General features: G+C 44.8%; 1 protein-coding gene across 1 annotated transcript in view; it reads left to right on the plus strand.

Annotated features, from left to right (window-relative positions):
• Window positions 1-24,157, plus strand: part of TPCN2 (two pore segment channel 2) — a 236,195-nt gene extending 212,038 nt beyond the window's left edge. The window contains exons 20-25 of the mRNA XM_086959528.1: window positions 6,707-6,780; window positions 8,105-8,198; window positions 9,865-9,947; window positions 14,048-14,129; window positions 21,026-21,117; window positions 23,123-24,157. Coding sequence (XP_086815654.1) covers window positions 6,707-6,780; window positions 8,105-8,198; window positions 9,865-9,947; window positions 14,048-14,129; window positions 21,026-21,117; window positions 23,123-23,201 — 504 coding nt within the window. The 3' untranslated portion in view covers window positions 23,202-24,157. The remainder of the gene's footprint in view (window positions 1-6,706; window positions 6,781-8,104; window positions 8,199-9,864; window positions 9,948-14,047; window positions 14,130-21,025; window positions 21,118-23,122) is intronic.
• The last annotated feature ends 2,504 nt before the right edge of the window (window positions 24,158-26,661 follow it).

Consider the following 26,661-nt stretch of genomic DNA (forward strand, 5'->3'; position numbering starts at 1 on the left):
CATGACTGGGGCCAAGGCTGCATTCTTTGGCTCTAGTGTAACTGTTCCGCAACACTTGCTGTGGGTAGACCCTTGCCTCAATTGGCTTGTATTATAGGGTTCATCTCGCTCGGCTGCATGTCATCTCTAGTTCTTCTAATCTTTGGTTTCCTTCTGGTTTCTCTTGGCACACTTGTGCTCCAAGGTGGCCTGATATTTTCCATAAAAAGAAGCCAAAATCTGGGCCTTACTGGTGGCACTTTGGAATGTCTTAGGATAATGTCACACAGCGACCTAGTGTTTACGTTGTACAGCAGAGGGGGCATGTATGGCACTTTTAGCGTCTCAAATTGTGCAAGCCTTCGGGCAACATATGTGAGCTTGCAACCTTACTGGGTGGAATTCTGCAGCAGAAAGGGTGCCGCTGTGAGTCCGATTAGACCTCCCTAGACTGGCCCCATGATGGATGTAACAAGCGAAGTTGCTCCTAAGGCGGTGGAGCGTCACCCCACTGCTCTCAGAGCTGTAAAAAAAGGACAAAAATATAAATGTAATAAGTTATCATCCTATTTTTCGTAGCTGTGGGGTTGGCGTGGGGCTGGTGTCACATGGAGAGGAGTGGTGGCACACTAAGTGCGCTTGACTGGCTGTTTGTGGCTGGCCAAACAGTCACGCGCAGTTTGCATGTTCACAGGCTAGGTGGAGAACATGCACAAGCTCCCACTGCCTGTCTGAGCGCCAAACCACAGCAGTCAGACCAATCACAATGCTGCATTGCAGCGTTGTTATTGGCATAGGGGAGCCTGTGTGCTTCCTCCTTTGGGGACTCGCCAGGAAGAGTAGCTTTGACAGAAGAGAGAAATCAAAAGGTAGGTGTGTTTTTTAATTGTTTGTTTTTTTGATCCACCCCTCGATCCCCTCTCCCTGCCAGCCACTACTGGTAACTAGGCCAATGTAAAGATCTGTCCTTGCACTAGCAGCCTTAATTCAATTTCATCCCGAGAGACCAACTGGAAACCCTGATTAGAATTAAGGAAGAGCTCTATTTATACTTAATACAACATAACCTATGTAGTTGTAAAGCACACAATCACCCCGTGGGGCAACTTGGAGCTGTATAACTGTTTGTTATCCAACTCAATGGCACTTATTTTACAGAAGGGTGAAAGTATGAGTGTACCTTCTGCCCTCATACTATGATCACGAGGTCAAGCACAGATCTCTAGATTGGGCGCATTAGCCCGCTGAGGTATCTGACCCCGAGCTCTTTAGCATAACCAGTTCCACTGAAGGGTTTCAAGACTTGTACCCGCCATCTACAATTCTACTCTAGCAGGATCCCCTGCAAAATGTGCTTCCCTTTTCAGCAGCTGGTGCTGGACTGACTGTTTTGGGGTCAGCCGGACTGACTGTTTTGGGGTCAGCCCGACTGACTGTCTTTGGGTCAGCCCGACTGACTGTTTTGGAGTCAGCCCGACTGACTGTCTTTGGGTTGGCCCGACTGACTGTCTTTGGGTTGGCCCGACTGACTGTCTTTGGGTTGGCCCGACTGACTGTCTTTGGGTCGGCCCGACTGACTGTCTTTGGGTCGGCCCGACTGACTGTCTTTGGGTCGGCTGGACCGACCGTCTTGGGGGTCGGCCGGACCGACCGTCTTGGGGGTCGGCCGGACCGACCGTCTAGGGGGCGGCCGGACCGACCGTCTTGGGGGTCGGCCGGACCGACCGTCTTGGGGGTCGGCCGGACCGACCGTCTTGGGGGTCGGCCGGACCGACCGTCTAGGGGGCGGCCGGACCGACCGTCTTGGGGGTCGGCCGGACCGACCGTCTTGGGGGTCGGCCAGACCGACCGTCTTGGGGGTCGGCCAGACCGACCGTCTTGGGGGTCGGCCGGACCGACCGTCTTGGGGGTCGGCCGGACCGACCGTCTTGGGGGTCGGCCGGACCGACCGTCTTGGGGGTCGGCCGGACCGACCGTCTTTGGGGTCGGCCGGACCGACCGTCTTGGGGGTCGGCCGGACCGACCGTCTTGGGCATCTGAGCAACGACCTTGGCCATTAACTCTACCCAGTAGCAACATTAGAGACTGTTCGTGACCCTTTAAGGGCGTTTTCAAAAATCCACTGTCCTTCACTCACACACATCTGTGTTTCCGGCCATCACCCTGCAGATCTCTTGATCTCAGTTCTTGTGTAATATGCTGGTGCAAGCCTTTGCACTTTGCAATAAAAACTAGTCACGCAAGCAAAAGCGGCCCCTCCTGTGGGGATCCAAGTGGTGCAGATAGTGCGTTCAGGACCGTCCAGATCTGATCCAAATATATCACCCCAGTGAGGGGAACCGGTACACATGAGCGAGAAAGAGGAAAAGTTAGAGGCGGAAAAAGAAAGGGGGCAGGGTAGGAGAACTGCACAAGTGTAAGAGCAGGAAAAAAGGAATTGCGGACATGTTTTTTGCAGCAAAACAAAAGGTCTGAGCTACAAAGGTTCACAAAAAGTTAGAAGAAAACAGCTGACAAAAAGAAAAGTTTTGAGGAGGATGAAAGTAGATGGAAAGTTTCGAAGAAAGAAACAATGGCACGAGGAAGAGACGTCAGAAAATGTATTAAAAATCAAAGAGCAGATTAAAGAAAAGAATGCAGGCAAATATCGGCATAGCTTGAAAAGAAGCAGACGTACAAAGGAAATGAACCAATCGAAACAGTAAAAAAAATAACAGGTGGTGCTTGTAACAGGTTACAACAGGAGCGAGATCTCACGAATACATTGTTCACTATTGATGTGCTTTTATGTCTTAAGCAGTTTTATCACGCGAGCAGATTTCGCGTGCTATTCGTCTGACTGCCACCAGATGGCACTCTTGGAGCAGCATTCCTGTATTCAACAGTAAACTCTGTATGAGTACTACTGTCTAGTGTTTTTACTAGTGCTGAACCAATGGGCCATCTGTCCAGTGTCAGTTGGAGAGCAACTTGACCTGCGACTTTGCTATCGCTCTTTGTGGTCCGGTATAAAAGCATGCACTTCATAAGATAACAGACCGATGCACTGCGTAATTAGCCTTAGGATGCCACATCCTCCAAACATCAGAAAACCAAATTAGGTAGACAATCGTGACGAAGTCATAGACTAGATTTCTACCCACAACCACACCAAAATATCTCTTACACACACACACACACATACACCACACACAGACTACCCCTTCCCCGCCCCTCCACAGAACCGTGGCACAGCAATGTAGGTTACCCCTATTAGCTACTGGCCTTCCTACTAGAGCAGGAACGAACTTCCACCCGTTCCTAGTATTAACCCCTTTGCCACTGCGTGAATTTTGTCGCGGCGCGGGGGGCTAGAGGGTGAGCGCAGCGCTGCAGTGCTCGTGACGGAACCACGGCGTCATGTGTCACGGGCGGCGTGTGCTCATGACGGCGTTGTTCCGTCACGTCCCCGCCCGCTCATTAATACGCCCGCCCAGGCGGGGAATTAATGCCTTGGGGCGGAGCGGTAGTTGCATGACGGAAGCGCGCCATCCTGAGCACATGCCGCCCGTGACTCATGACGGTGTGGTTCCATCATGAGCACGGAATGGGTTAATTACCAGTAGGCTGCAATATTTGAAAGGTGGCTAATATTGAAGTGCGGAAAGATATCTGTGCGCATATATGTGTATATATGTTCCAACACTGTTCAACTCCGTTTGAATTGAAAGATGGCAAGCACACAGGTATCCAATTCCAAAATCCTTTATTACAAACTCCTCACCTCCGACAGACGTGTTTCGCTTTGCAGCTTCGTCATGTGTGTGTATATATATATATATATATATATATATGTATATGTATATGTATATGTATATGTATATGTATATGTATATGTATATGTATATGTATATGTATATGTATGTATATATATATGTATGTATATATATATGTATATATATATGTATGTATATATGTATGTATATATGTATGTATATATGTATGTATATATATATGTATATATTTGTTGTACTGTGATCAAAAATCGTTTCAACTACCCCCACAAGTGCATTTTTCTTTATGAAATAAGAAAAAGGAGCTTATATATATATATGCAAAAAAGCAGCATAGAAATCTGGGTAGTTCTCAAGTTTAGGTGGAAAGCAGCTCCTGCATAGGGCACTCAACACCAGCGACACTCTAGAGCTGCCCACCTCAAATGTCTGCTTTTCTATAAAAGTCTTTAAGCATTAGATTAGCACAGTGCCATCCACGCCGAAATAGAAAGGGACAACGTTTTTTGCCATTTTTACAACAAAGTCTTTAAGCATAGGAGTAGCACAGTGCCGTCCATGCTGAGCTGTAAAATGACAAAAGCCATTTACCACTCCAGGCACAGCATTACAGCTCTGAACTGGTAAAATACCAACCAAGCCAACCTGAAATGAGTAAAAGCAACCCCTGACATGTGTTTCACTCTACTACGAGCTCTTCAGAGTGGTATAGCTGTGTCCAGACACATTGGAGCACCCAATATAAGATATATATTCTCCATCCTACAGGCAGTTGCCAGTAGGTGATTATAGTTTGGACCGATTTTCTATCTGAAATGCGTTTTTTGGTTTGCTAATAAGTTTGGTGCGGTTTGTCTAATTTTCAAGAAAAATAAAATGCCCTCTTGTGTTAAGTTGTGCAGGGAATGTTTCAGGGTGATCCGTCAATCGGAGGCCAAGAAAAAGGGGAAAAAGTAAAAAAAAAAAATTATATATATATATTTCAAATTTTAATTCCATAGAGATTTTAGACATGACTCCAGCGTGAACCGCTGAATTGAATTACACCAAATTTGTCAGAAAGCTAAATCTTTCTAGACAGAACTTTTTGTGATTTGGTGCAAACCTGTTCAGTTGTTTATGAAATATTAAAGGGAAATCAAATTTGTATTTCTGGGGACGCAGATCCATCACGGCGCTCTGCGAATCTACATGCTGACATCAGTGCCGTGATTGGCTGGTCACAACCTCAGTAGAAGCAGCTGCTATTTTACATATTGGGGAACGAACCCAGGCATGACAATTCACAAATGTATTACGGTTAGGGTAGAGGTACCCTGACCCCATGGTTGTAATATAGGGGCCTGCGAGGGATCCATTTTTGGCAAGAAATTGCCCCCACATTTTTTTTTCCACTTGGGCAGAGTCGCAGATCTGACGCGACCCTCCGCATGCCCCCCTGTGTATTATCACGGTGGATCCACTAGTTCGGCCATAAATTAAAAAAAAAAATACAACCACTCCCAGACCTACTCAGATACTTACTCACCCACAGACCCATTCAGACACTCACTGACCCATTTACACCCCCCACTCACACACCCACACAGACCCACTACAACACTCACACACCAACTCACAAACCCACATACACCGCCATACAGACAGTTGCAAACCCATATGAGCAAATCTTAAATGTGCTGCCTTATATTGAACGCACTAATGTAGGCAGGGAAGCCAATCAAAACATTCCTCCTGTCAGTTGGGAGGTGCCGTAGGAGCTACTCTTTATTGGCGGAAGCAATGCCGTGCCCTAATAAGAGTTTGGTGAGTGGCCTGGGTAGGCACAAGGGCACCCACCATTAACTGTGCGGGGCCCTGGGTGATTGGGTCCCCGGGGTTGAAATAGGCCCGGAGAGAGGGGCTGCATTCCCTTTTCCCCCTAAAAATGAAGTTCCCCGGTGGATGGGATCCCGGGGCTGAAATTGGCCTGGTGAAGGGGGAGGGTATGTGCCCCTTCCTATACAGATGACGCTGGGCCCCGGAGGATGGGGTCTCCAGGGATGAAATCTGCCCGGGGATGGTGGACACATGCCCCCCTTCCCTCTATTTAAATAATTGTCCCATGGGGATGGTTCCCTGGGCCTGATAATGGCTCATGGAGAGGGTCTGTGTATCCCCCCCTCTTTTAGATATCTGCAGCACTGGGGGGGCGTTGGGATGGGCTTCCCAGGGCAAAATGGCTGGAGGAAGGAGGGGCGCGGACCCCCAGACTTTTATTTTTTAGAAATGGCCCATGGGTATGTGTCCCCAGGGCATAATAAGGGTTTGGGAGGGGGTGTGCACTGGCATTCCTTCTTTTAGATAATATGTATGGCCCTGGGAGATGGAATTTCTCCACCCCTTCCCCTTTATTAAAAAAATAAAATAAATCTGGCATTTACCCAGACCATATGACCACTGCGCATGGCCGAAGCCCGTGTGCAGTGTGGGGTTGGCTGCCTTGGGGGAGGTGGGGGGGTGGCCACAGATCCTGGCCCCCGCCCAGGCCTTGTAGCCAACTACTAAACTGGGGTTAGCTGCATTCCTGAAGCCAACCGGGCATGGGCAAAGGCTGTGCACAGCGGGGGTTTCATTTACTTATGGTAACTAAATATGCCATTATGTTAAAAGTTATGTAAAAGATTACATTATGCCTATCCTGGCATAACAGCCATATAGGATTAGTGTGGCTGAGGGGTGAATTATGAGGTACTGATCTCAAATTAGGCAGCTTTTCACTCTGTAAATCAAGATGCACAATTTATTATTTGAAATACACTGCACCAGTATCTATATAAATAGCATCATAGTATATATGGGTATTGTGAGCTAATGGAAATGGTAGCTAAATGCTATGCACAGAATGGAGCTGTGCAAATCTTTAAATAGCTGGAAATTTGTGTGCCTTTGATATATACTGTTCTTCTTTTAAGGTGGTCTACTACTCATTTGCCATCATTGGCATCGAGCTTTTCCAAGGTGCTGTCGTGCCACCAGGAAATGGAAGGTAAGGCTCTTCCAAGCAACGTAATTATTGTATGGATTCAAATGTATGACTGTGTAAATTTTAGGAATTTTAACGTCTGTTAAAATAATTATATTCCAACATAAATGTAGCATACATTTTTGCATAGTATGTGGATCGTCTTAATGACCCAATTTTCACTAGAAGGGAGGGCTAGAAGAATCGACTTATGTTGCAGGGATTCTGCTCAGTAACAGAGTTACGCTTGGGACCATAGAACATCAGCAAGTAGGGAGTGTTTCACCTCACTACCTCCGTATCTATAAGCCAGAGTCTGACTCACCTTTCCAGAGAAACAAGTGAGTTGGCACCCCAGAACACAACCCACTCCTCTTCGAGATTGCGGTAACAGGACACACCCTTTCGCTTTTCGACTCAACACTTTTCTACATAAGATAAAAAAGAGACAAGGAGCAAGTTTTAAACTATCATGCACTAAGATGCAGTAGTTGCATTACAATTTGAAAACCAATAGATAGAAAAAAGTGATTGCATGGTAAACAAAGCACATACCATTAGAAAAGCCCTTTCATGTTATAAGACAGATTAGCCTAACCTCCTTATCCCCTTCTACTAAAGCTAAATGATTATATATTGAAGATCTCTGGGATGAGTGGACCGCTTACCTTTGCACACTTAGATGGACGTTCAATCATTCAATCAGTCAGGGGTTTATAAAGCGCTCTACTCACCCGTCAGGTGCTCAAGGCGCTAGGACGAAATGTATAGGTTATTTGTTGACAGCCTTATTTTTTCAGATCTGTGTTGCTTATGGGGGATTCTTTAGCCTTTTATAGGTTTAATCTGTCACAAAACAATCAGCAAATATATATTTATAATGATGAATGTGGCTGGATCAAAGAAAGCCACAGGAGCAGATCCTGTTTTGGTCCTGTTCTGGAAAACATTCCCCCAAGTACAGACCATCTGAAGCAACTCTCCATTCGCTAGAGCTGTAATGAAGTCCAACCCAGTGGCCTCACCTTAGGAGAGGTGACTTGCTAAGGAGTCATTCCCTTCCCTATTAAAAGACGCTTGTCCCTCTTCGTTCTGGAAGACGGACTGAATAATATGATGATTTTTTCCTGCCTTTGATTCATTGATTGACAGTAGTCCAAATATGATATTAAGTGTGCTCACCCTTAACCTAGAATGACTTCATTCAGATCCTATCTAGCCCAGAAAACATTTCACGAGTAACTTGATTGCCTTTGTACTTTAAAGGTTTGTCAATACAGTCTGTTTGCTATTGAACATTGGCAGTCATTGGAAAGAAACATCATTGTGCACTGTTCTCATCTTGCAGCACTGTTGTAAACTCAACAACTAACAACCTCACCAGCCAATGCGGCACCTTTGAGCAGTTGGAGTATTGGCCAAACAACTTCGATGATTTTGCTGTAAGTATGGTTGTATATATATATATATTTTTTGCTCTTGATCTTCTAGTTTGAAGTCTTGTACTTGAAATTCCTCCCTGGCAGTTTCCGGAAAGCTATGCTTCAGAGATTCTCTAGATCACTTAGCACCCTTGTGGAGATGGCTTCTATTTTTGCAATGAGGACATAAGGGCTTCGGAGGGCTTTTTTGGAACTTTAAGAAAGTACTAAACATCTTACAAAACATAGTGCCTCATCACCAATAGGTGTTGGAATTGGAAAAACACCTATACAAATTTCAGGTACTCCTGAGCGTATTACAATGGTGGCCGGCATGGCTTGTGGGTGGTGGGGTGGGGGTGGGAGTATCGACCACGGGGGTGTCTGGCAGGGATGGGGGGTGGTAAATAAACTTACGTTGCCGCTGGCCAGGTCCAGCATCTCTGCTCCTGCTCTCCTTTTGCACATCGAGTAACAGGAAGAAGGCCCCGCTGACCTATCTCAATGCTGCAATGCAGCCTTGTTATTGGAAAGCACTAAGGCTCCCCTGACCTATCACAACGCTGCAGCGTTGATTGGTTTTGAGCGTCCTGTTTTGGCGCTCAACCAGGAAATGGGGGCCTGGGCATGTTCTCCATGTAGGCTATATTGCAGCCTGCATAGAGAACAGGGAAGATGCGCATTACTGGTTTGAGAGCCTGAGAGGGCCGACCAAACAGTCATTGTGCACTTAGGAATGGGAAAACCACTCCTTCCCTGCTCCAAGAGCAGAGGCGCAAGCAAAGCAGCAGGAAGCAGCATAACATGAAAACTCAAAGTTATTATTATTTTATGTTTCTGGTCCCCACTGCTTAAAAGCAGTGGGTCGAAGCTCCTCTATCATAGCGGAGGAGCTGCCACTGCATTTTAATAGGTGTTGAGGAAACTCCCACCTGTCTAAAGTCCAGCTACTAGGATTCTGAAATGATCTACACAGTGAACATGGCCATGGGATGAGTTTTACGTGAGTTTGGTACAATTCACAACCTTCAGGTGGGAGCAGTGCAACATTTTGCCTGACGTTTTTGCGGTATCATTTCTGTGATCTGACCTTTTCAACTTACTTTAATCTGGTATTTTTCGGTCTTTTTATTTGTGTGTTATTGTATTTTTCGATTAGTACTTGAAAATCTTGCTAAGAAGTCCCTCGGGCCCTAGAATAGCAGATGCGTTAAGTACTCTATGTGCTGTTCTGTGGTCCGAGAACTGCTGTTTTAAAGGAAGTTAATACAAAAATATAGGTGTTGGTAGAATTTTAGGAACTACATGTTTTTTCTTGCACTATTTTCCACAGTTTTTTTCCAGCACTTGGCTCCCCAATTAGCCTATTCATAGCACTTTAAATAATATCTTGCTTTAACTACTATGTGGGTGAGTAGTACCTAATAGTACTCGCTGGCAACTGTTTCTCCAAATTCGCTTTCTGAACAATATAGTCCCAGCCATATGGAACTGTTTTTTGCTTACAAGTCTGTCAATGCTCATTGTTGAATATGCCCGATATGGCCGGCCTCCTTAATGTACAGCCAAGCTACTTTGGCAGCCTACTATATGCCCCTTTAGGTACAGATTTGGCTAGCAGCCGAGGGAATCAACAAATGACCCATTTTTCGCTCCTCCTTTCTCTTTTTGTATCCTTGTATCTCAGGCTGCTCTTGTGACCCTGTGGGATGTGATGGTGGTGAATAACTGGCAGGTATTCCTGGATGCCTTCTCAAGATACACAACACCGTAAGTGCTGACTATCCTCCTGCTTTCATTATACTTTCCATATAGGAATGTATGTGCATGCATGACTTTTTGGCTTATATCATCAAGGCGCGCCACCAGGTCTGGAAGCTGTGTGAGGGGTGAAGGATGTGTAAGGGGATCTGGAAGAGGGGTGGGGCCACGTAGGAAGCCGGAGAGGACTTACCCCTGTAAGTCCTCTCCGGCTTCCTACATGGCCCCACCTTTCTACCGGATCCCCCTACACATCCTTAACCCTCACCAAGCTTCCAGACCTGGTGGCGCGCCTTGATGAGATAGCCCGCCAGTTGCACCTTCTTACTGCTGAACTTCATGATCTGAAAGCTCTCTTGATTGAGCATCTCCCCTTGATCAGCTATCTCCTCTCCCTTGGTAATTTGCCCAGAGTCCCCACTCCCAGCCTAGAAGGATGAAGTCCGGTCTTGCATCTAATGTTATCAGTTACTTGCTCATCTCTCTTATTCCATTACCCTAGACTCCAACAAGACTCCTCTCGGTCGAATTCAAGCCATTCACGCTAACCTGAACAGAGAACCCCAACACAACCTCAGAGTCTTAAATAAAGACAACATCAAGCGAATAAACATCACGCAGACACCTTCCCCCTCACACCGGAACGTCCTAAATGTGTACTGCTCCATTGCAGATCAGCCAGTAAACCCACCCCTGATAGCTTCGACCTCATTCAACACAATTATATTGATATCCTCATCCTCACTGAAACCTGGCTGAATCCCTCTTTGACTCCTATCTTAGACCTTCTAGTGCCTCCTTCACATGACAGTGAGTTGAAGCTGGGTGGTGGCCTAGCCTGTATACATCGGAGTACACTCTCTGTTTCTTTTTCTGAGTCCTCTACGCTTTCCTCCAGTGAATACCTCTGTATCAACATCTTAAGTACCCACATCCCTGTATGCAAACTTTATACAATCCATCACCCCCCGGGGGAGGGGGGACAATCTCTTCTTCATCGAACAAGTAATGAAAATCATTTCCGGCAATGTCGATCCTGTAGTGACCCAAATCTTCCTCGGTGATTTCAACCTTTACTGGTCTAACCCTATTGACAAAGCTGTTACATGCCTTAAATCATTCTTATGTGATCACGAGCTCATAATCTCTAAAGGAAACACCATCACACTGGATAACATTAACCTCTTTGATTGGTCTGACCATCACAGCATCTATTATATTAACAGAGAGGTGTCCCTGAGGAAGGTTCAACCGTAGATGCAGAAGATATGGAAAAGGGACCTTAGACATATCAATACAGCTGAACTAGCAACCCATGTAAATTTGCTTCTACCTCCCAAGCGGACATGTCAAAGTTTCATTTGCTAACACACTTTTACAACTCTACTACCTCAAGTGTCATGGATTCCAAAGCACCTCTCCAACAAAAAAAATGCTTCAACAAAAATCTCCAAACCGTGGTTTAATGACAACCTAAATTCTGAACGGCGCAACCAAAGGGCAATTGAACGATCTTGAAGTTCCAAACCGTCCTCGGATCTCCTTACAGTACTTAGAATCATAAGGAACACTTATAACAAACCAATCAAGAGCGCCAAGGATGACTGTCAGATCCTAACTTAATCAAGCCTCTAATCGCCCCAAGAACCTCTTTGAAATTGTTAATCAGTGGAAGCTCCTATCACCCTAACCCAGGACTCGGCCCACACTCTTGCGATGCTCTGGCTGCCTTCTTTACTGAGAAGTCAAGACTCCTCAATACTGGATTCTAAGATGGCTTTTTTGCCATCTGATGGGTTTGCGCACCCTCCGGCCTTCGTAGGAAAGCTCGAACTAACTAGTCTGAACACCAAGAATAATGCCTAATGGGGCACCTTTACTACTTTCAGTGAAAGAGACATTAACCAGATTCTCCAGAGTATTAGCCTATCCAATCACTTTAGTGACCCGTTACCACCCTCCATCTTCAAAGAAATCAAGGAAGTTGTCACCCCCCTTTGGACAAAGATTAATAATGCTTTACTGACTCAAGGTACGTTCCTTGATTGCCTAAAAGCAGCCCAGGTTTCACCAATACTAAAAAAAACTAATGCTGATGGTGCTGACCTTAACAACTTCCACCCTGTCTCCTACATCACTACTCTGGCAAAATTCCTTGAAAAATGTATCCAATCACAACTCTGCCCTCACATTGAGAATTGCCAACTCCTAGACCAACACCAATCTGGCTTTCGGAGTAGGCACAGCACCAAATCGGCTCTCATTCATGTTATGATGACATTTTAAAAATGCTCGACTGAAATAAATATTGCCTCCTAATCCTCCTTGACCTTTCCTCTGCGTTTGACACTGTAAATCACGGCAATCTCTTATATATTTTGGAGCACAGAATGGCCCTCTCTGGTCTGGTATTGCAATTGTTCACGTCCTTCCTAGATCACAGATCCCAACGAATAAAGTTGAACCACTCTTTCCCAGCCCATGCCAGTATCCATGGGGTCCCACAAGGGTCCGCCTTCTCTCCCATACTCTTCAACTTACTCTTGGAACCACTAGCTAATGCACTAAATTCAATGAACATTCTCTTCCACATGTAAGCGGATGACACGCAATTCTAACAGAAAATCTCCTCCCCGGAAAATCTGATTATACACAACACTACCCTCCTGAATACTCAAAACTTGTTAACCGAGAACCACTTCCTGCTCAACACTTCCAAAACTGAATTCCTTCTCATTTCTCCTCCGAACCATACCGCCAAGTTAGACCTCTGGATGCACCATCTCAGTGCCTTCATATGCTCCGCCCACAATATTGACTCCGCCAAATCTCGCCAACTCACCCTGGACAAGCATTTAAATATGAAGAATCCTATTAGCAAGGTGTGCAAGGGAGTGATTCACTTGATGAGGTTACTCAGGAATCTCAAACCTTTCATTCCATAAGCTGACTTCAAGCAAGTGGTCCAAGCGCTGGTTTTGCTAAGGCTAGACTATGGCAGTGCTACACTCTGTGGCCCCCCTAAATATACCTTGGCCCCACTTAGTGCCTCATTGAATGTTGCGGCCAGACTGACTATGGGCACAAAAAGAAATACTCACTTCCCCAGTCTTATAATCTCTAAACTAGCTGCCTTTTGAATGAAAAATACAGCTTAAGATTGCCTGCCTGTCTCGCAAAGCCCTCCATTTCAAAACCACCAGGTATCTTACCTAAATGCTAGAATTATCTGGAGTCGGTAGACCGTCAAGAAGTGCTAACTCCTTGCTCCTGAAACCTCAGATCTTTTGCAAAAAGAGAATCTGTCAAAGAGCACTCTCCGGCTCAGCAAAGAGGATCTGGAACTCTCTCCTACCTGAAGTAAGCAGAATCTCCTCCGCGGTTGCTTTCAAATTGGAAGTAAAAAGGTTCCTCATGAACAAGTTCTTACTTTAAATGGGTTTTGATCTTTTGGTTTCCTTAATTATTCTGCTCTTCCCCTCCCAGTTTTGTGATTTTTTTTTTTTTTTTTTTTTTTTTTTTTTTTTTTAGCTATTGCGATGTTCTCTGCACCCTTTGTAACGGTCACGTTTGATATGTTTATTTGACGCATGTACATCCATGTTTGTCTTCCCTCCCTTACTTGTGGAGCACTCTGACATTACCTTGGGATCATGTTCACACTAAATATTTCTTTATTTTATATATAAAAGTTATATAATCAAATAAAACTACATCATCTGGTGAAACATCTTACTTGCCACAGGGGGAACACCGATTTGTTAGGATGCCTGTTGATTTAGCATCTGTTTCACCTTTTTTTTCAGCTTGTGATGCAGAGGCTATTTGAAGGTATAGCACAAGTCCAATGTTTTGAGGGTGATTTGATACTATGTAGAAGGATTCACTTTGGTACAGAAACGCATGTTTCTGGGCATTTCAATTTTTATTGCGTTATTGCTTCTTCTCCTTCATCCTATTGAGAGAAGGATATCTCACTTGTACGATTGGGGCGAGTTGCAGATGAACAATAAATATGGAAATGACTGAGCCACTTGTACAATTCATGTAATCCCTTTCTTTGGCAAAAACAACTAATATCTGACAGATTTTCAAATGTATTATTGTAGGTGGTCAAAGCTGTATTTTGTCGCCTGGTGGTTGATGTCTTCCGTCATCTGGATCAATCTCTTTGTGGCCTTGATACTTGAGGTAAGGACCAGCTTCCATGCAACATGAATTCAGAAGAGTACGTACCACAATAGTTGATTATTGATTCTCTACAGCGTATAAACCATGTCCTACTAATCACTCTTTTTATGTATATTCTTTTTTTCTAATAATGTATAATCACTCTGTGTTAGCCACCAAGCACATAGATCGTCTCACATTTTTTTATGTTCTCCAATTCATCAGTTTGCTACGACTTCCTCTTCAAGTGCTGCATAAGTTCCTTGCTCTCAAGCCACTTTTTATTCCAAAACCTGATTGCTTAAACCTATGTCTTAACTTTTTCCAAATGACATTTGGAGTTTTATGCATATTTCACGTGTCAAATTCCCAGAAGTCGTGACTTCTGAAGTTTATAAAGTCTTGGTCCTACAATTGCTTTGGGCACATCACAGCAACCTTGCTAAGAGACTCCTCTGCTAAAGGATGTTCATAGTTAGAAATGTAGGTAAACAAGTCTGCATTTTACCATTTGCTATGATAGGCATTCATTTGTTTATAGATACCTTAGGTTATGGGTATTTCTCTGATAGAAGATGTTACTCAACATGAGACTGATTGAAATGTATCCTACTACAGCATAATATAGACTTGTATGGTATGAATACAATTTTTCCTTTTTCTGTCAGTCATATATTTTCACATCTATCACTCACGGGCATGCTGTTTTAGTCATTTGTGGCCGAAACGAGGAAAACCCAAATACATGGTATTAGAGTCCACATACAGGCATAGACATTCACCAGGGCAGATGGTTTTGGTGGGATTTTGTTTATGACAAGCTTAATGGCAGCCAGGGCAGATGATTGCTTTGCCAAGGTTATGGAAACATATGAGCCATTTCCCACAGGATAGCCTGGAGAGTTAGATTTCCTGTAAGCTGTCACTGGATCCGTATTTGGTAGCATTGCTGTATTCTGTAGGATTGTGTATGTGATATTTGCTGCCTTGAACTGTACTGTTATGTAAATTGTGTCACAGAGGTATTAAAGGTTGAAACCATGTATTTATTTATTTGAAATTTTTTATATAGAGCTCGCTAGACCCGGAGGTATCCGAGCGCTTTACATGAGATAGGACTTTGTTTTGTTTACTTAAAAGAATTTTTCTACAATTACACATTCAGCTTGTCATAAACAAAATCCCACCAAAAGAAAAGGAATATAGGGCACTGTTAACAAAGAATTCAGAACAATTGATAGGCAAGTGGATAAAAACACAAGCGTCACCTCACATGGTAGTTGCACCTGGTGAGTTCAAGCTGGGCACTTAGTGGTAGAAGCTTTAAAGAATACAGCCTTCTACACGCCCACCCGCCAGCTACTTGTCTACTAGCCTCGCCCTCGCCGCCGTACCACGCATCCGAAGAGCAACCGCCGGAGGCAGATCATTATGCTACCTGGCGGCCAAGGCATGGAACTCCCTCCCCATCCACCTTCGGCTGACCCAGGACCACCTCGCCTTCAGGAGACAACTCAAGACCTGGCTGTTCGAGCAGTAGCGGACCCCACCCCCCCCCTCCCAAGCGCCTTGAGACCCTTCCGGGTGAGTAGCGCGCTATACAAATGCTATGATTGATTGAGCCATGTGATACAAAGTGATGAATACAGCCATGTGACAGAGTGCCTGTCATGAAATGGTGTAATGCCAAGGAAGTTGAGTCACAGTGCTTGGATCCGCTTCTGCCGCTGTAAAGGCACAGTGAGTTGCTCACGAAGAATCTGCAGAATTCCAGCAGTGACAGTTCTCGGTTGAGGACACGAGCAGGAAGGGTAAAGCATTTCTATGTTGGTCTAGAACATTGCCCCATCTTTCAGAAATGTTTTGGAAGTGTTTTTCTAATTGTCTTCACACCAGTCTCCAGAGTTGCTGATGTCTTGATAGGTTCTCCATAACTCCCTGTCCGTCAGGCTCTCTCCAGCACCATTCAGATCTGCCGAAAAGGAGGCCCATAGATGAGCTCAGGGTGAGTCCTCTTTAAAAGCCCCACAGGCGTCCGCCAGGCAGCAGAGTCTGCAGCAATTGCTGCCAAAGGCTTGACGACCCATGTGTCCCTGGGTTTCAGCAGGAGTTGTTTTCGTGCAATCTGAAGAGCTAATTTTGTTGCGGAATCTTTGCTTTGTAACAGTCCAGCACACCTTTTAGTGATGTACTGTGCACTCTTGCTGTGTGACCTGCAACCATGTAACAATCTGAGTCCTTTGTGTAATAAAACTTGAAGGTGGAGGATTGCTCCTGTGACTAACTTCCTTACAGTTCTCTCTCCCCCCCCCCCTTTTTGTTTAACCTTGGCCTTGGCAGAAGAAAGGAGTCTTCAACTACCATTGCTGCCAGCACCTATGCTGTGCAGAAGGAGACTTCAACTCTCAATCTGTTGCTAATATGGAAAGGCCAGCGACAGAAATGAACTCTGTTCTTGTAGTAATTCTAACACGTATGGGGCTTAGCCTCCACATTGCTGTAATGTAGCAAATTACTTTCAGCAACTATCTGCCTATCACCTACACAGGAGCATTAAAAATGATGAACCCCTATAAGCTATGAACTCTTGATTGGTAAGAATTAATAAATATCGGAGTACAAATTCTTAAACGATATATAGGAAAACATTTATAAAATTATGTCAGCCACAACTATCACTGTAATAATAAATGTCACACCCAACCCCCCACACTTGCACACACCCACATTATATGAAATCTTTCATGTAAGAGTCCACTACCTGGCTTCTCCAAGTCGTAAAGAGTGAATTTGTAACAAGTGGTTGGATGTGGTTAGCTTCTAGTGCATCTTATTAGTGTTTTGTCATCATTCCATTTCAGCCACCTGACACCTCTTAATGTTGCACGCCTGTCCTATTATGCAGCAGCATAGTTGCCAAATTGAAGTACAGTGCTCGTACTGTTTAAAAGGACTTGGAGACAAAAGTATAAAAACAGTAAATGTGAAAATCTGTGAGGAAATTTGCAATTAATGGGTTGCGGTGGAGAGGTTTCACAACCACACATTACATTGGTCTTAAACATACTAAATGAGTAAGATGGGATCTTTAATTCTTCCAAGCATGAATAGTTCTGGATAAATCTTTGGCTGTGGGGATGGTGGATATTGCTTCTATAAGTTAAAGGCGGGCTTGGGCTACACTAGCGACCGGTCAGCTTTCATATTAACTCACTTCCAAAGGCTTTTATTTTTCTATATTAAGGGTGAAAATAGGGCACACATACGCACCTCGAATACTATTCCCAATATGAAACACACAAACCACATAATACTCACATGCTTATCAATGACAAAATATAAACGCTTTGGAGGTTTTCTGCAGTTAAAGAACAAGTTACATAACTTTGGTAACATCTCCTGGTGGATACTCCAGTTAATCGCAGATTCCTCACCTTTTAAATCCCCACATTTTGAATTTCCAAGGGCCAGACTGGATCCATAAACTATATCCAGAGATTTCTGCTTTGTTGTAATAGGTGGCTCCATCTGTTTGTGCAGTGGGCTTGTCCAGGCTCTGGCTTGCACGCTGCCTCCGTTTTTTTCCCACTGCCTTGGATATGGATCAGGAGCTCGGCTCCTGAACTTCTATTGGCATTTGATCAGCCTCAGATATAAAATTTTCCCAATGCCAGTATTTTTTTGTAAAGTGCACAGCTACCTCCGGAGTGGTGTCCCGGCGCTGGGGGTAGCTGGGCAGATTAAGCAAGCTATTGCCTAGAGTCACATGGTGCTGGGCTAACCTGCCGCCGGGGATAGAACCGTGAACCCTGTGGTCCAGAGTCTGGCACCCTGGCTGCTGCGCCACACCTCTTCCAATGAGCTAACTAAGATGTCTCCCTGAACAGACTTCTGGCTGTGCTGCAGCTGCAAAAGCATATTTCTGTTCTAGACCCGCATGACCACTGCCTTTCGTGTCTTGCATCAAAACGGGGCTCAACCATGTAATAGAACTTCCCTGTTGCATCCGAAAGCCATCAGGGAGCGGGAGCAGAAGCTGTGGTTGTATGTCTCAAAGCACAAGAAGCCAGACCTGTCACACTCCAATTCCTAGTTCGAGCCCAGATCACTGTCCTTGACTAAGTTCAAGAGGCAGTTGAAAGGCAAGATTTGGCGGCAGCAGATTACATCCTGGCGAGAGTAATCTCCCCTTCACTATCTCTCCAGGAAGAGATTGCTCAGATACCACTCCAAGGACCCAGCTGGAGCTAATGCCCCCAGAATATTCCAGGCCATCTTCAGCTCTGCGGCAGGTTGAGATCTACAAGGAGGCAAAGATGCAGCTATTCCAGATGAATCTACGTCCTCCTGGACCACCAGAAGGACTTCACCAGTGGGGCCCTCCCGGTGCTCACTGACTGGTTCCATCCTGTTATGACCAGTTCGTCACTGGCCTTGATACTAGAGATGCCAGTTTCAGATCTGGGAAAAGAACAATTGATGGGCAGAATGCAGAACTATGTCATACATTCACCCCAGTCCCGAAATCTGTGCCTAATTCAATGTATTTTTTGCTCGGCATGCCATTCCAGTTTGGACCCAGCCATATGCAAACCAGTCTTGACTCTGCGCCCAATGGGAACAGTCCAGCCCAAACTGCCAGGCCAGATCCTCCCTGGACTGTAAATAAGCATCCTAGGACCGGTTTTGGGCTTTCAGCCAACATCAGCCAGGATAGCTTACCTCCAGTGGCATGGAGAGCATGGGACCAGGAACCGGTCCCAGGATGCTTGTTTCCGTTCAGGCTGGACTGTTACCATTAGGAACAGGGTCAAGACTGATTTGCATATAGCTGAATCTTAACTGAGGTGCCGAAGTGAGCTAAAGAATGATGATAGATTCAACCCAGATCTGTGACTGGGGGTGAGTGTCTGAAATATTTCAGCACTCCGTCCATCATCTTTGTGTTTGCTTAGTTTCAGATCTGGAGCAGAGTTTGGCTAAATCACAAGTGACATCTTGCTATGAAATCACTAAAGCACAGGCCTTGGTGTGGGAAAAGGGTCTGGCAGTGCCTTTGTGTCAATGCCTGTATTTTCAAGCAATTAAGACCAATTTGAGTTGGATTTAGAAAAATCAATTTCTGCGCTAGATGTCATCAACCTGCTCTTGTTGTATCTAGCCTTTTTGATGCCCCCTCCCCGGAGATCCTTGTTCAGGCTTCGCTGAACCAGGTGATTTTGAATGCCTTCTCTATTGCCGAACCTCACAAAGACTCTATGCATATTGACACTCTCACTAAGAGTGTTTCCTCTACTGCTAGTTTGGTATCAAGGTCTCCAGATGCAGTTTTCTTGTTGGGATAGGACTAGTGAGAGCCTCCCGCCCTCCCAGAGGAATTTCAAAATTTCTTCTCCAGACAGGCAGGACAAGGACAAGTACATTTTTGGGCTTGTCGGGAGACCTTGTACTGTTTTTGCCGTGCCATGGGCACTAGTGTGATGATTTGCTGTAATTTGTGGGTGCACACCGCACACTTTTTGGGTAAGCTCTAGGCAACTCTTATGGAAATGCTGTTTGACCGCTCCAAGCTGTTTGGAAGCAAGGGAGTTTCAGAGTTGGAGTGGTTCGGAGATACCCAGCATACTGCCCCTTCCTTGGGCTTACTATGTTCTACTTCCCAGTTCCACCAACAATGCTGGAAGTTTAGAGGTTACTTTTAGGGACTGTCATAGCCCGGAAACAGCCATCTCTGCCTTTTCGGCAGCCGGTGAAGCGTTTGTCGCTCTAGGGAATATGGCAATCAGTAAGGTCTGTCCTCCGCCTCACCTGCCTGAACTGCTGCCAAGCTTCTCAGATTCCTTCTCGGTAGGACATTTGCAGCAAGTAGGGGCCATAATACATTGCCTGCCATGCTGGTGTGTAGTTACCACAGATCAGTGGTTCTACATATGGTATGATGTGGGTATACTGTGCTTTCTTTCATCCTCCCCGCCTGCCTGGTTTTACTTAGAATACAGAAATACCAGCCTCCTTCCTTGCCAAAGAGGTTGACCAAAAAGACACTGGAGAAGAGTCCCCGAAGTGGAGAGGGGCAAAATGTGCTACTTTTGTTTCTTCTTGGCACCCAAGAAACAACCATTCTACTTTTCACCCTCATATTTGCCCCCAGGTACTTATGAAGGCGATGGTGTGGCTGCAGCCCCTCTTCAAATGGTGGCCCATACCTCAACTATTGGATGGCAGACTCGCCTCAGTCAATCCCAGACCACCTGTGGGGTTTTCTTTCAGGATGGCCCAATGCCACCTTTAGCCAGAGCAGAGGATTGCTTTTACAGGGACATCCAAAGTATAGTGGCATACAGACTTCCACCCCTGCAGAGAACTAGTGCATTCAGAGTATGATACTGCTGTTTCAGGCCCAATTCTGTGTTCCAGTGTGGATATTTCAGAGCCTTCTTGGTCTACTGGCCTCATGTATCCTGTTAGTGACTCATGTCCTGTGCATTGTGGGGACTCTGCAGTGGATCATCCACTTTCAGTGAGCTCAGCACTTGAAATGTTTTGAATGGTAGTGCACAGATGTCAACATATCTTGCAGCTATCTCCATGTAATGTTCATTAGGTCTAAAAATGTTATTGTTGAGATGTTTGTACGATTCTACTGTCTTCTTCTGCATGAAGTGTCTCGTGCTCCTGGGTGAGTTGCTGCCACTTCACTTTGTTTTTAGATCAGTCGACGTTCCAAGATTCCAAATAATGGCACTCGCTCTGGGTTAGTGGAAGAATTTCTTCATCTGAGCTTCTTGTTCCTTTGGATCTTCTCTTAATAAATTGCCAAAATATTCATAGTTGGATCTGGAGTCACTTTATTACAGTTGTATACAAAATTCAGCTTATCCATTAGCACATTGTAACACTGTTTTTTTCTATTCTAGAATTTCATTCACAAATGGGACCGCAACCAGCGACACTCCCTCACCGAGTCCCAGCACTACGAGTATCACATGACTGTTCAGTACATGTTCAGGTAGGTCGCCTGTGTTCACGGAAATGCAACTGCTCTTTATTCTTCACTGTAAACGCTCTACTGAATCAAAAGTATTCTTGATGTATCCTTAAAGTATCACCCGGAGCCATTCTAATGGTTAGGAAATGAGGGGTTGCATGTTCCTGGTATCCTGTCCAAACTAGTTGGACTCCACTGAGGACAGTTAATCCCTCGGGTGAGAGGGAAACCCTAAAATCTGAGGACTTCAGGTGAGCTACAACGTGCCATTGCTAGGTTGAATGGGTGAATGAATGAATGAATGAATGGATTATCTCAGAGTGCTCCCTGGGAGTATAAAAACACTATAGGACCAATGTAGTGTCAGGCAGAGTCTACAGATGGTATCAAATGCAATGCAATTACTGTAGAAACTGGTCAATCAGACATGCTGAAGTGTACATCAGTCACATATCACTAGTAAAAGTAGAGGCTGTTTGCAAAAAGACACAACAGTAAACCTAATGTCTGGTATGGTGAACCATGGTCCAATGATTGGAAAGGTAGTGGAACCCCTCTTGTGTTAAGGAACTAAAGTTACATGCACAGAGGTTATGAGTACCCTCAACAAAGCCAAGGAGTGTACTTTCTAACAAGGTAAGACACCTAGGGGCAGATATATCAAGTTTCCATTTTGCGATTTCTAAATAGCGATTTTTAAGGAATCGCTGTTTAGAAATCGCAAAATGGGATGTATGTAAAAAATCGCTATTTTATAGCGATTTCTTAATCTTCCTTATTTGCTAATTCGCAATTAAGGAATAATTTCCTATTCATTCCTATGGGCCAGGAGGCCCATAGGAATGATTGTGAAATTAATCTCAATTTGCAATTCGCAATTTGCTAATTGCAAATTGAGAATAATTTCAAGGGTGCAGGGGTGTCTTGAGGACACCTGCTGCACCCCTGAAATGTACATGTGTGTGCATATGGCGCACATACATGCCCTATGGTATGGGCATGTGTGTGCGTCACATGCCACCTTCAAAAATGCCAAATTGTGCATTTTTAAAAGAATTTACAAATTAACATCAACTATAAGTTGTTGTTAATTTGCGATTTTTTTTAACCAATTTGCAATTGTAAAATGCTACATACATAGCATTTAAGGAATTGCAAAATTGCGATTCCTTAAATGCTATGGCAAAATAAGGAAATGCAAATTTTTGCGATTCCTTAATTTGCAAATTTTTGATGCATGCCAAAACATGCAAATAGACCGTTTGCGATTCGCAAAGGCCGAAATTCTGTGAATTTCGGACTTTGCGATACGCAAACGGCTTGATACATCTAGGCCCCAGCCTGGGGTCAGTAAGAGGGTTTCAGTGTTCCGTAGATTTGGAAAACTCTGTGATGGATGTGGTTTGGTGTGTCTGTGAAACCAGAATGGTTCTAGTTACCTAACACCCTGGCAACGGGAAGGATGCAGAGTTATGGATTCAAAGTCTTCTTTAAAATTGTGAGGAAGATATTACAAAAGGGAGTTCACATTTGAAGAGGGCAAGCGAGAGAACCCTGTGTGAGAAAGAGTTCTGTGAATAGGCAGGCTGTAAAAGCAGCTCCTATACAGTATAGCACGGCTAGTGACCAAGTCTGTAAGGATGGGGGGACAATGGGCATGTAACCTGTTAGCATTTCACACCGCTTAGGAGAATAAGGAATTGAGTTGACCAGGCCTCTCTTTTCAAGTTCCCTGTTATGAAAAAGAATATTGAGCTGTGAACTAGCCGAACAAAGAGGTTCTACATCAAATTACTTACTTGACCCAAGATGACAATAATAATTGAAGTTCAGTATGATAGAAATGGACTAGTGTACAGTGACAAGATCTGTGGGCATGATCTACCTCGAAGTAGGTTTGATTGGCATGAAAATGAGGCACTGATTTGATTAAGCATTGTTACTAAGGTTTTCTTTACCCAAATACTGTATATACCGACACATGCAGACTATTTAATGTCTCTACTTCACCTGTATCCACTTCTAGGGAGGATCTAGAAGAACCAACGGAGGAAGAGCTGATGGACCAGCTTCATCATCACCCACACCTGCATCTGTCGCGGTGACCTCCAGAAGATGCTCGCCCGTCGGTGATGCCAGGGCTGGGCACAGAAATATAGTGCGGAAGTAAATTCAGATTTCAAAAGGCAGTGATTTCTGGGAAGCAAACTTGAAACAATGGACACAATGTTTGGCTGGACTTGGGTCTTGCAAACCCACCAAGCCAACCAAATCCATCCTCCTTCTGTGGTGACGAATAGGAGGAACAAGAATAGTCTGGTTTGCGTACAGAAGCTCAGTGACGCTCATTTGGATACCATCTTATTTTAGAATTACAAACTTCAATACTATTGATTTTAGTGTACATTTTTGGCTGGGGTTGCAATGCTGCTGTTTTTACTTTCTTTGGAATTCCACTGGCATTGAGAAGAATGCTACTTGTTTTAGGTGTACAGATGTATTAGGTTTTATTCTTAAAATGTTACAATTAGTGCCTCTGATTTTTTAAAGACTGCATGTGCATCTTGACTTGGGGTCTAGAGTATTGCAAATATTAAGCACTTTAACTTTTAAATTTAATCTAACCACTTTAAGAATGCACATTTATCGCTATAAGTCACTACTAGTGATGGCCTTACACATGGGTGGGGCAATCGAAACAGATACATTTGTGTCTGTATATGTTGGTTTTAGAAAAGTTCATTAGACTGGCTTACTTCATCTTGTAAGAAAATATTTTACCACTTTATGTAGTCACTGATCACTATGGGCAGATTTTTCCAGGCCTGGAGTCAGGGGCTACTACTTGAATTAAAACCCACTTTGCTACATATCCCAGAATGCAATGTGGAGATGATAGGTCATACCTGCAGTCCTATAATTCCAATAATCTTGGTTCAAGAGGTCAGCCTAGTTTATTTAACACTATCTGATTCATCTTTCACCTTTTCAGTCTGAGGAATTTACTGATATGACCTGTAGTCCCTCTGATAATAATAAAATTATATTTTTTACACTGTGAGACAATAATTCTTTCAGTCCCAAGAATGTACAAGATGATGTTGCCCTGCCACTTGACTAATGTTCTCCCTTACTAGCTGTTACAATAACCCACTGACTTGTAAGGGTAAATCTGCCTATTTATTTTCGCTGTGGCCACAGGTCACGCCTGGTTTCAAGGTATAATCAGCGGTGGCAGTACACTTGATTCACTGATACGATGCTAACTTGTTTAAATGAAGGTCTGCAAGCACATTTCTGTAAACAGTATTTGGTGAAGGCACTGCTGCAATTATGTGCACCACCTAGTTAGCTGTCCCTAGCTTAAGCCAAACCTTTGATTTCCTCTGTGTTCCCTGAAGTCTAGCATTAGACGTCTAATCGCATTATGGCAAGCTGTGAGCCTAGATTTCAAACGTTGAGGAATTTAGGCGTTATTAGTCTGTGTTCTGACCTTTACCTGGCTTGACTTCGAGAGTCGGTACAAAAGGGGGTGGTGATGGACGGGGCATCTGAATCAATCAAACACTCACACCCAGTCAAAAGATCTGGGTTTAATCCATCACCGTTCTTTAGCCCACTCTGCCACCCCAGTTCAGACATGGCTATATGCAAATCAGTCTGACCCTGTGCCTCATGGAAACAGTCCAGCCCGAACTGCCAAGCCATGTCTTCCATGGACCGGAAGCAAGCTTCCGAAGACCGGTCATCACCACCCTCTTTTGGACCGCTTTTGGCAGCTTTTAGTATGGCAGACGTGAGTCCATTGCTCACTTTGCCACTGGATTCAAGCAAGCCAGGCCAAAGACGGCTGGAATGCCAGAAACCGGTCCTCGGAAGCTTGTTTCCGGTCCAGGGAAGACATGGCTTGGCAGTTCGGGCTGGACTGTTCCCATGAAGCACAGGGTCGGACTGATTTGCATATAGCCATGTCTGAACTGGGGTGGCAGACTGGGCTAAAGAACGGTGATGGATTAAACCCAGATCTTTTGACTGGGCGTGAGTGTTTGATTGATTCAGATGCTCCGTCCATCACCACCCCCTTTGTACCGCTTTTAGACTTTGAGACTGGCATGGGCTTATGGATTAAGTTTTATGGTTTGACTTTCAAGTGGGATTATGAATTAACACCTGGAGTTTAGGCCTGGTTTCGGCCATTGAACTAGATTTTAACCCTGCTCCCCGCGATTTTTAGGTCTTGCCTACCAACACTGTCACTGCGAGGGGTGTTTACAATAAATTGCTTGGAGCCTGCCCAGTGATCTCTATTCATTGACTTAAATGTCACTCTTCTTTGCTGCCTCCATATCGGCCTACTCGTGCTGGGCATCACTTACTTTTCTTTCTCTGGAGCGTGGACCAATCACAGATTTGCTTCTTTTTGATTAGGGTTAATCTGCTGCTTGCACTGTGATATAGATACGATTTCTTCTTTCCCTATTATATATCCAGCCACCCAATCTCCATGTTGCATCTTCAAACCCTCCACCGCCCAATCTGTGTTTCTTCTTAAAACCCTCACACCGCCCAAACTCCATGTTGCTTCCTCACACTCCCACAATCCCAATATCCATGCTGCTTCTTAAAACACTCCCACCTGCCCAATCTCTGTTGCTACATTAAACCCTCTCCCACCCAATCTGTGTTGCTTCTTCAAACCCTTACACCCACCCAGTCTCCGTGTTGCTTCTTCACAAAAATCTGTTGCTTCTTCAGACCCTTCTACCCGCCCAATCTCTGTGCTGCTACTACAAACCCTACCAATCTCTGTACTGTTTCTTCATACCTTCACATGCGGACAATCTCCGTGCTGCATCTTCAAACCATCCCACCCGCCCAATCTCTGTGCTGCTAGTTCAAACCCTCCCAATCTCTGTGCGGTTTCTTCAAACCCTCACATGCGCCCAATTTCCATGTTGAATCTTCAAACAAAAAATCTGGGTCGCTTCTCCAGAGCCTTCCATCTGCCCAATCTCCATCCTGCTTCTTTAAACCAATCCCTCCTATCCGACCAATCGCTGTACAGCTTCTTCAAACCCTCCCTCCAACCCACCCAATCTCCATGCTGCTTCTTTAAAGTATATCTGTGCTGTTTCTCCATACCCTCTCACTTGCCCAATCTCCGTGCTGCTTATTCAGACCATCACACCTGCCCAATCTCGGTGCTGCTTCTTCAAACCCTCCCACAAGCCCAATCTCGGTGCTGGTCCTTCAAACCCGCCCAATCTCCGTGCTGCTTCTTCAAATCCGCCCAATCTCTGTGCTGCTAATGAAAACCCTCCCAATTTTCATGCTGCTTCTTTAAACCCTCCCACCCGCCCAATCTCTGTGCTGCTCCTTGAAAATCTTAGTGCTGCTTCTTCAAATCCCTCCCACCCACCCAATCTCTCTGCTAATCCTACGACCCATCGCCCCGTCTGTTGCTTCTTTTAACCCTTCCAGCCACCCAATCTCCGTGCTACCTATTCAAACCCTCCCATACAACCACTCTGTGTTGCTTCTTCAACCCGCCCACCCACCCCCTCT

This window comes from Lissotriton vulgaris, chromosome 2_2 (genome assembly GCF_964263255.1).
Source record: "Lissotriton vulgaris chromosome 2_2, aLisVul1.2, whole genome shotgun sequence".
In the NCBI taxonomy this organism is placed as follows: domain Eukaryota; kingdom Metazoa; phylum Chordata; class Amphibia; order Caudata; family Salamandridae; genus Lissotriton; species Lissotriton vulgaris.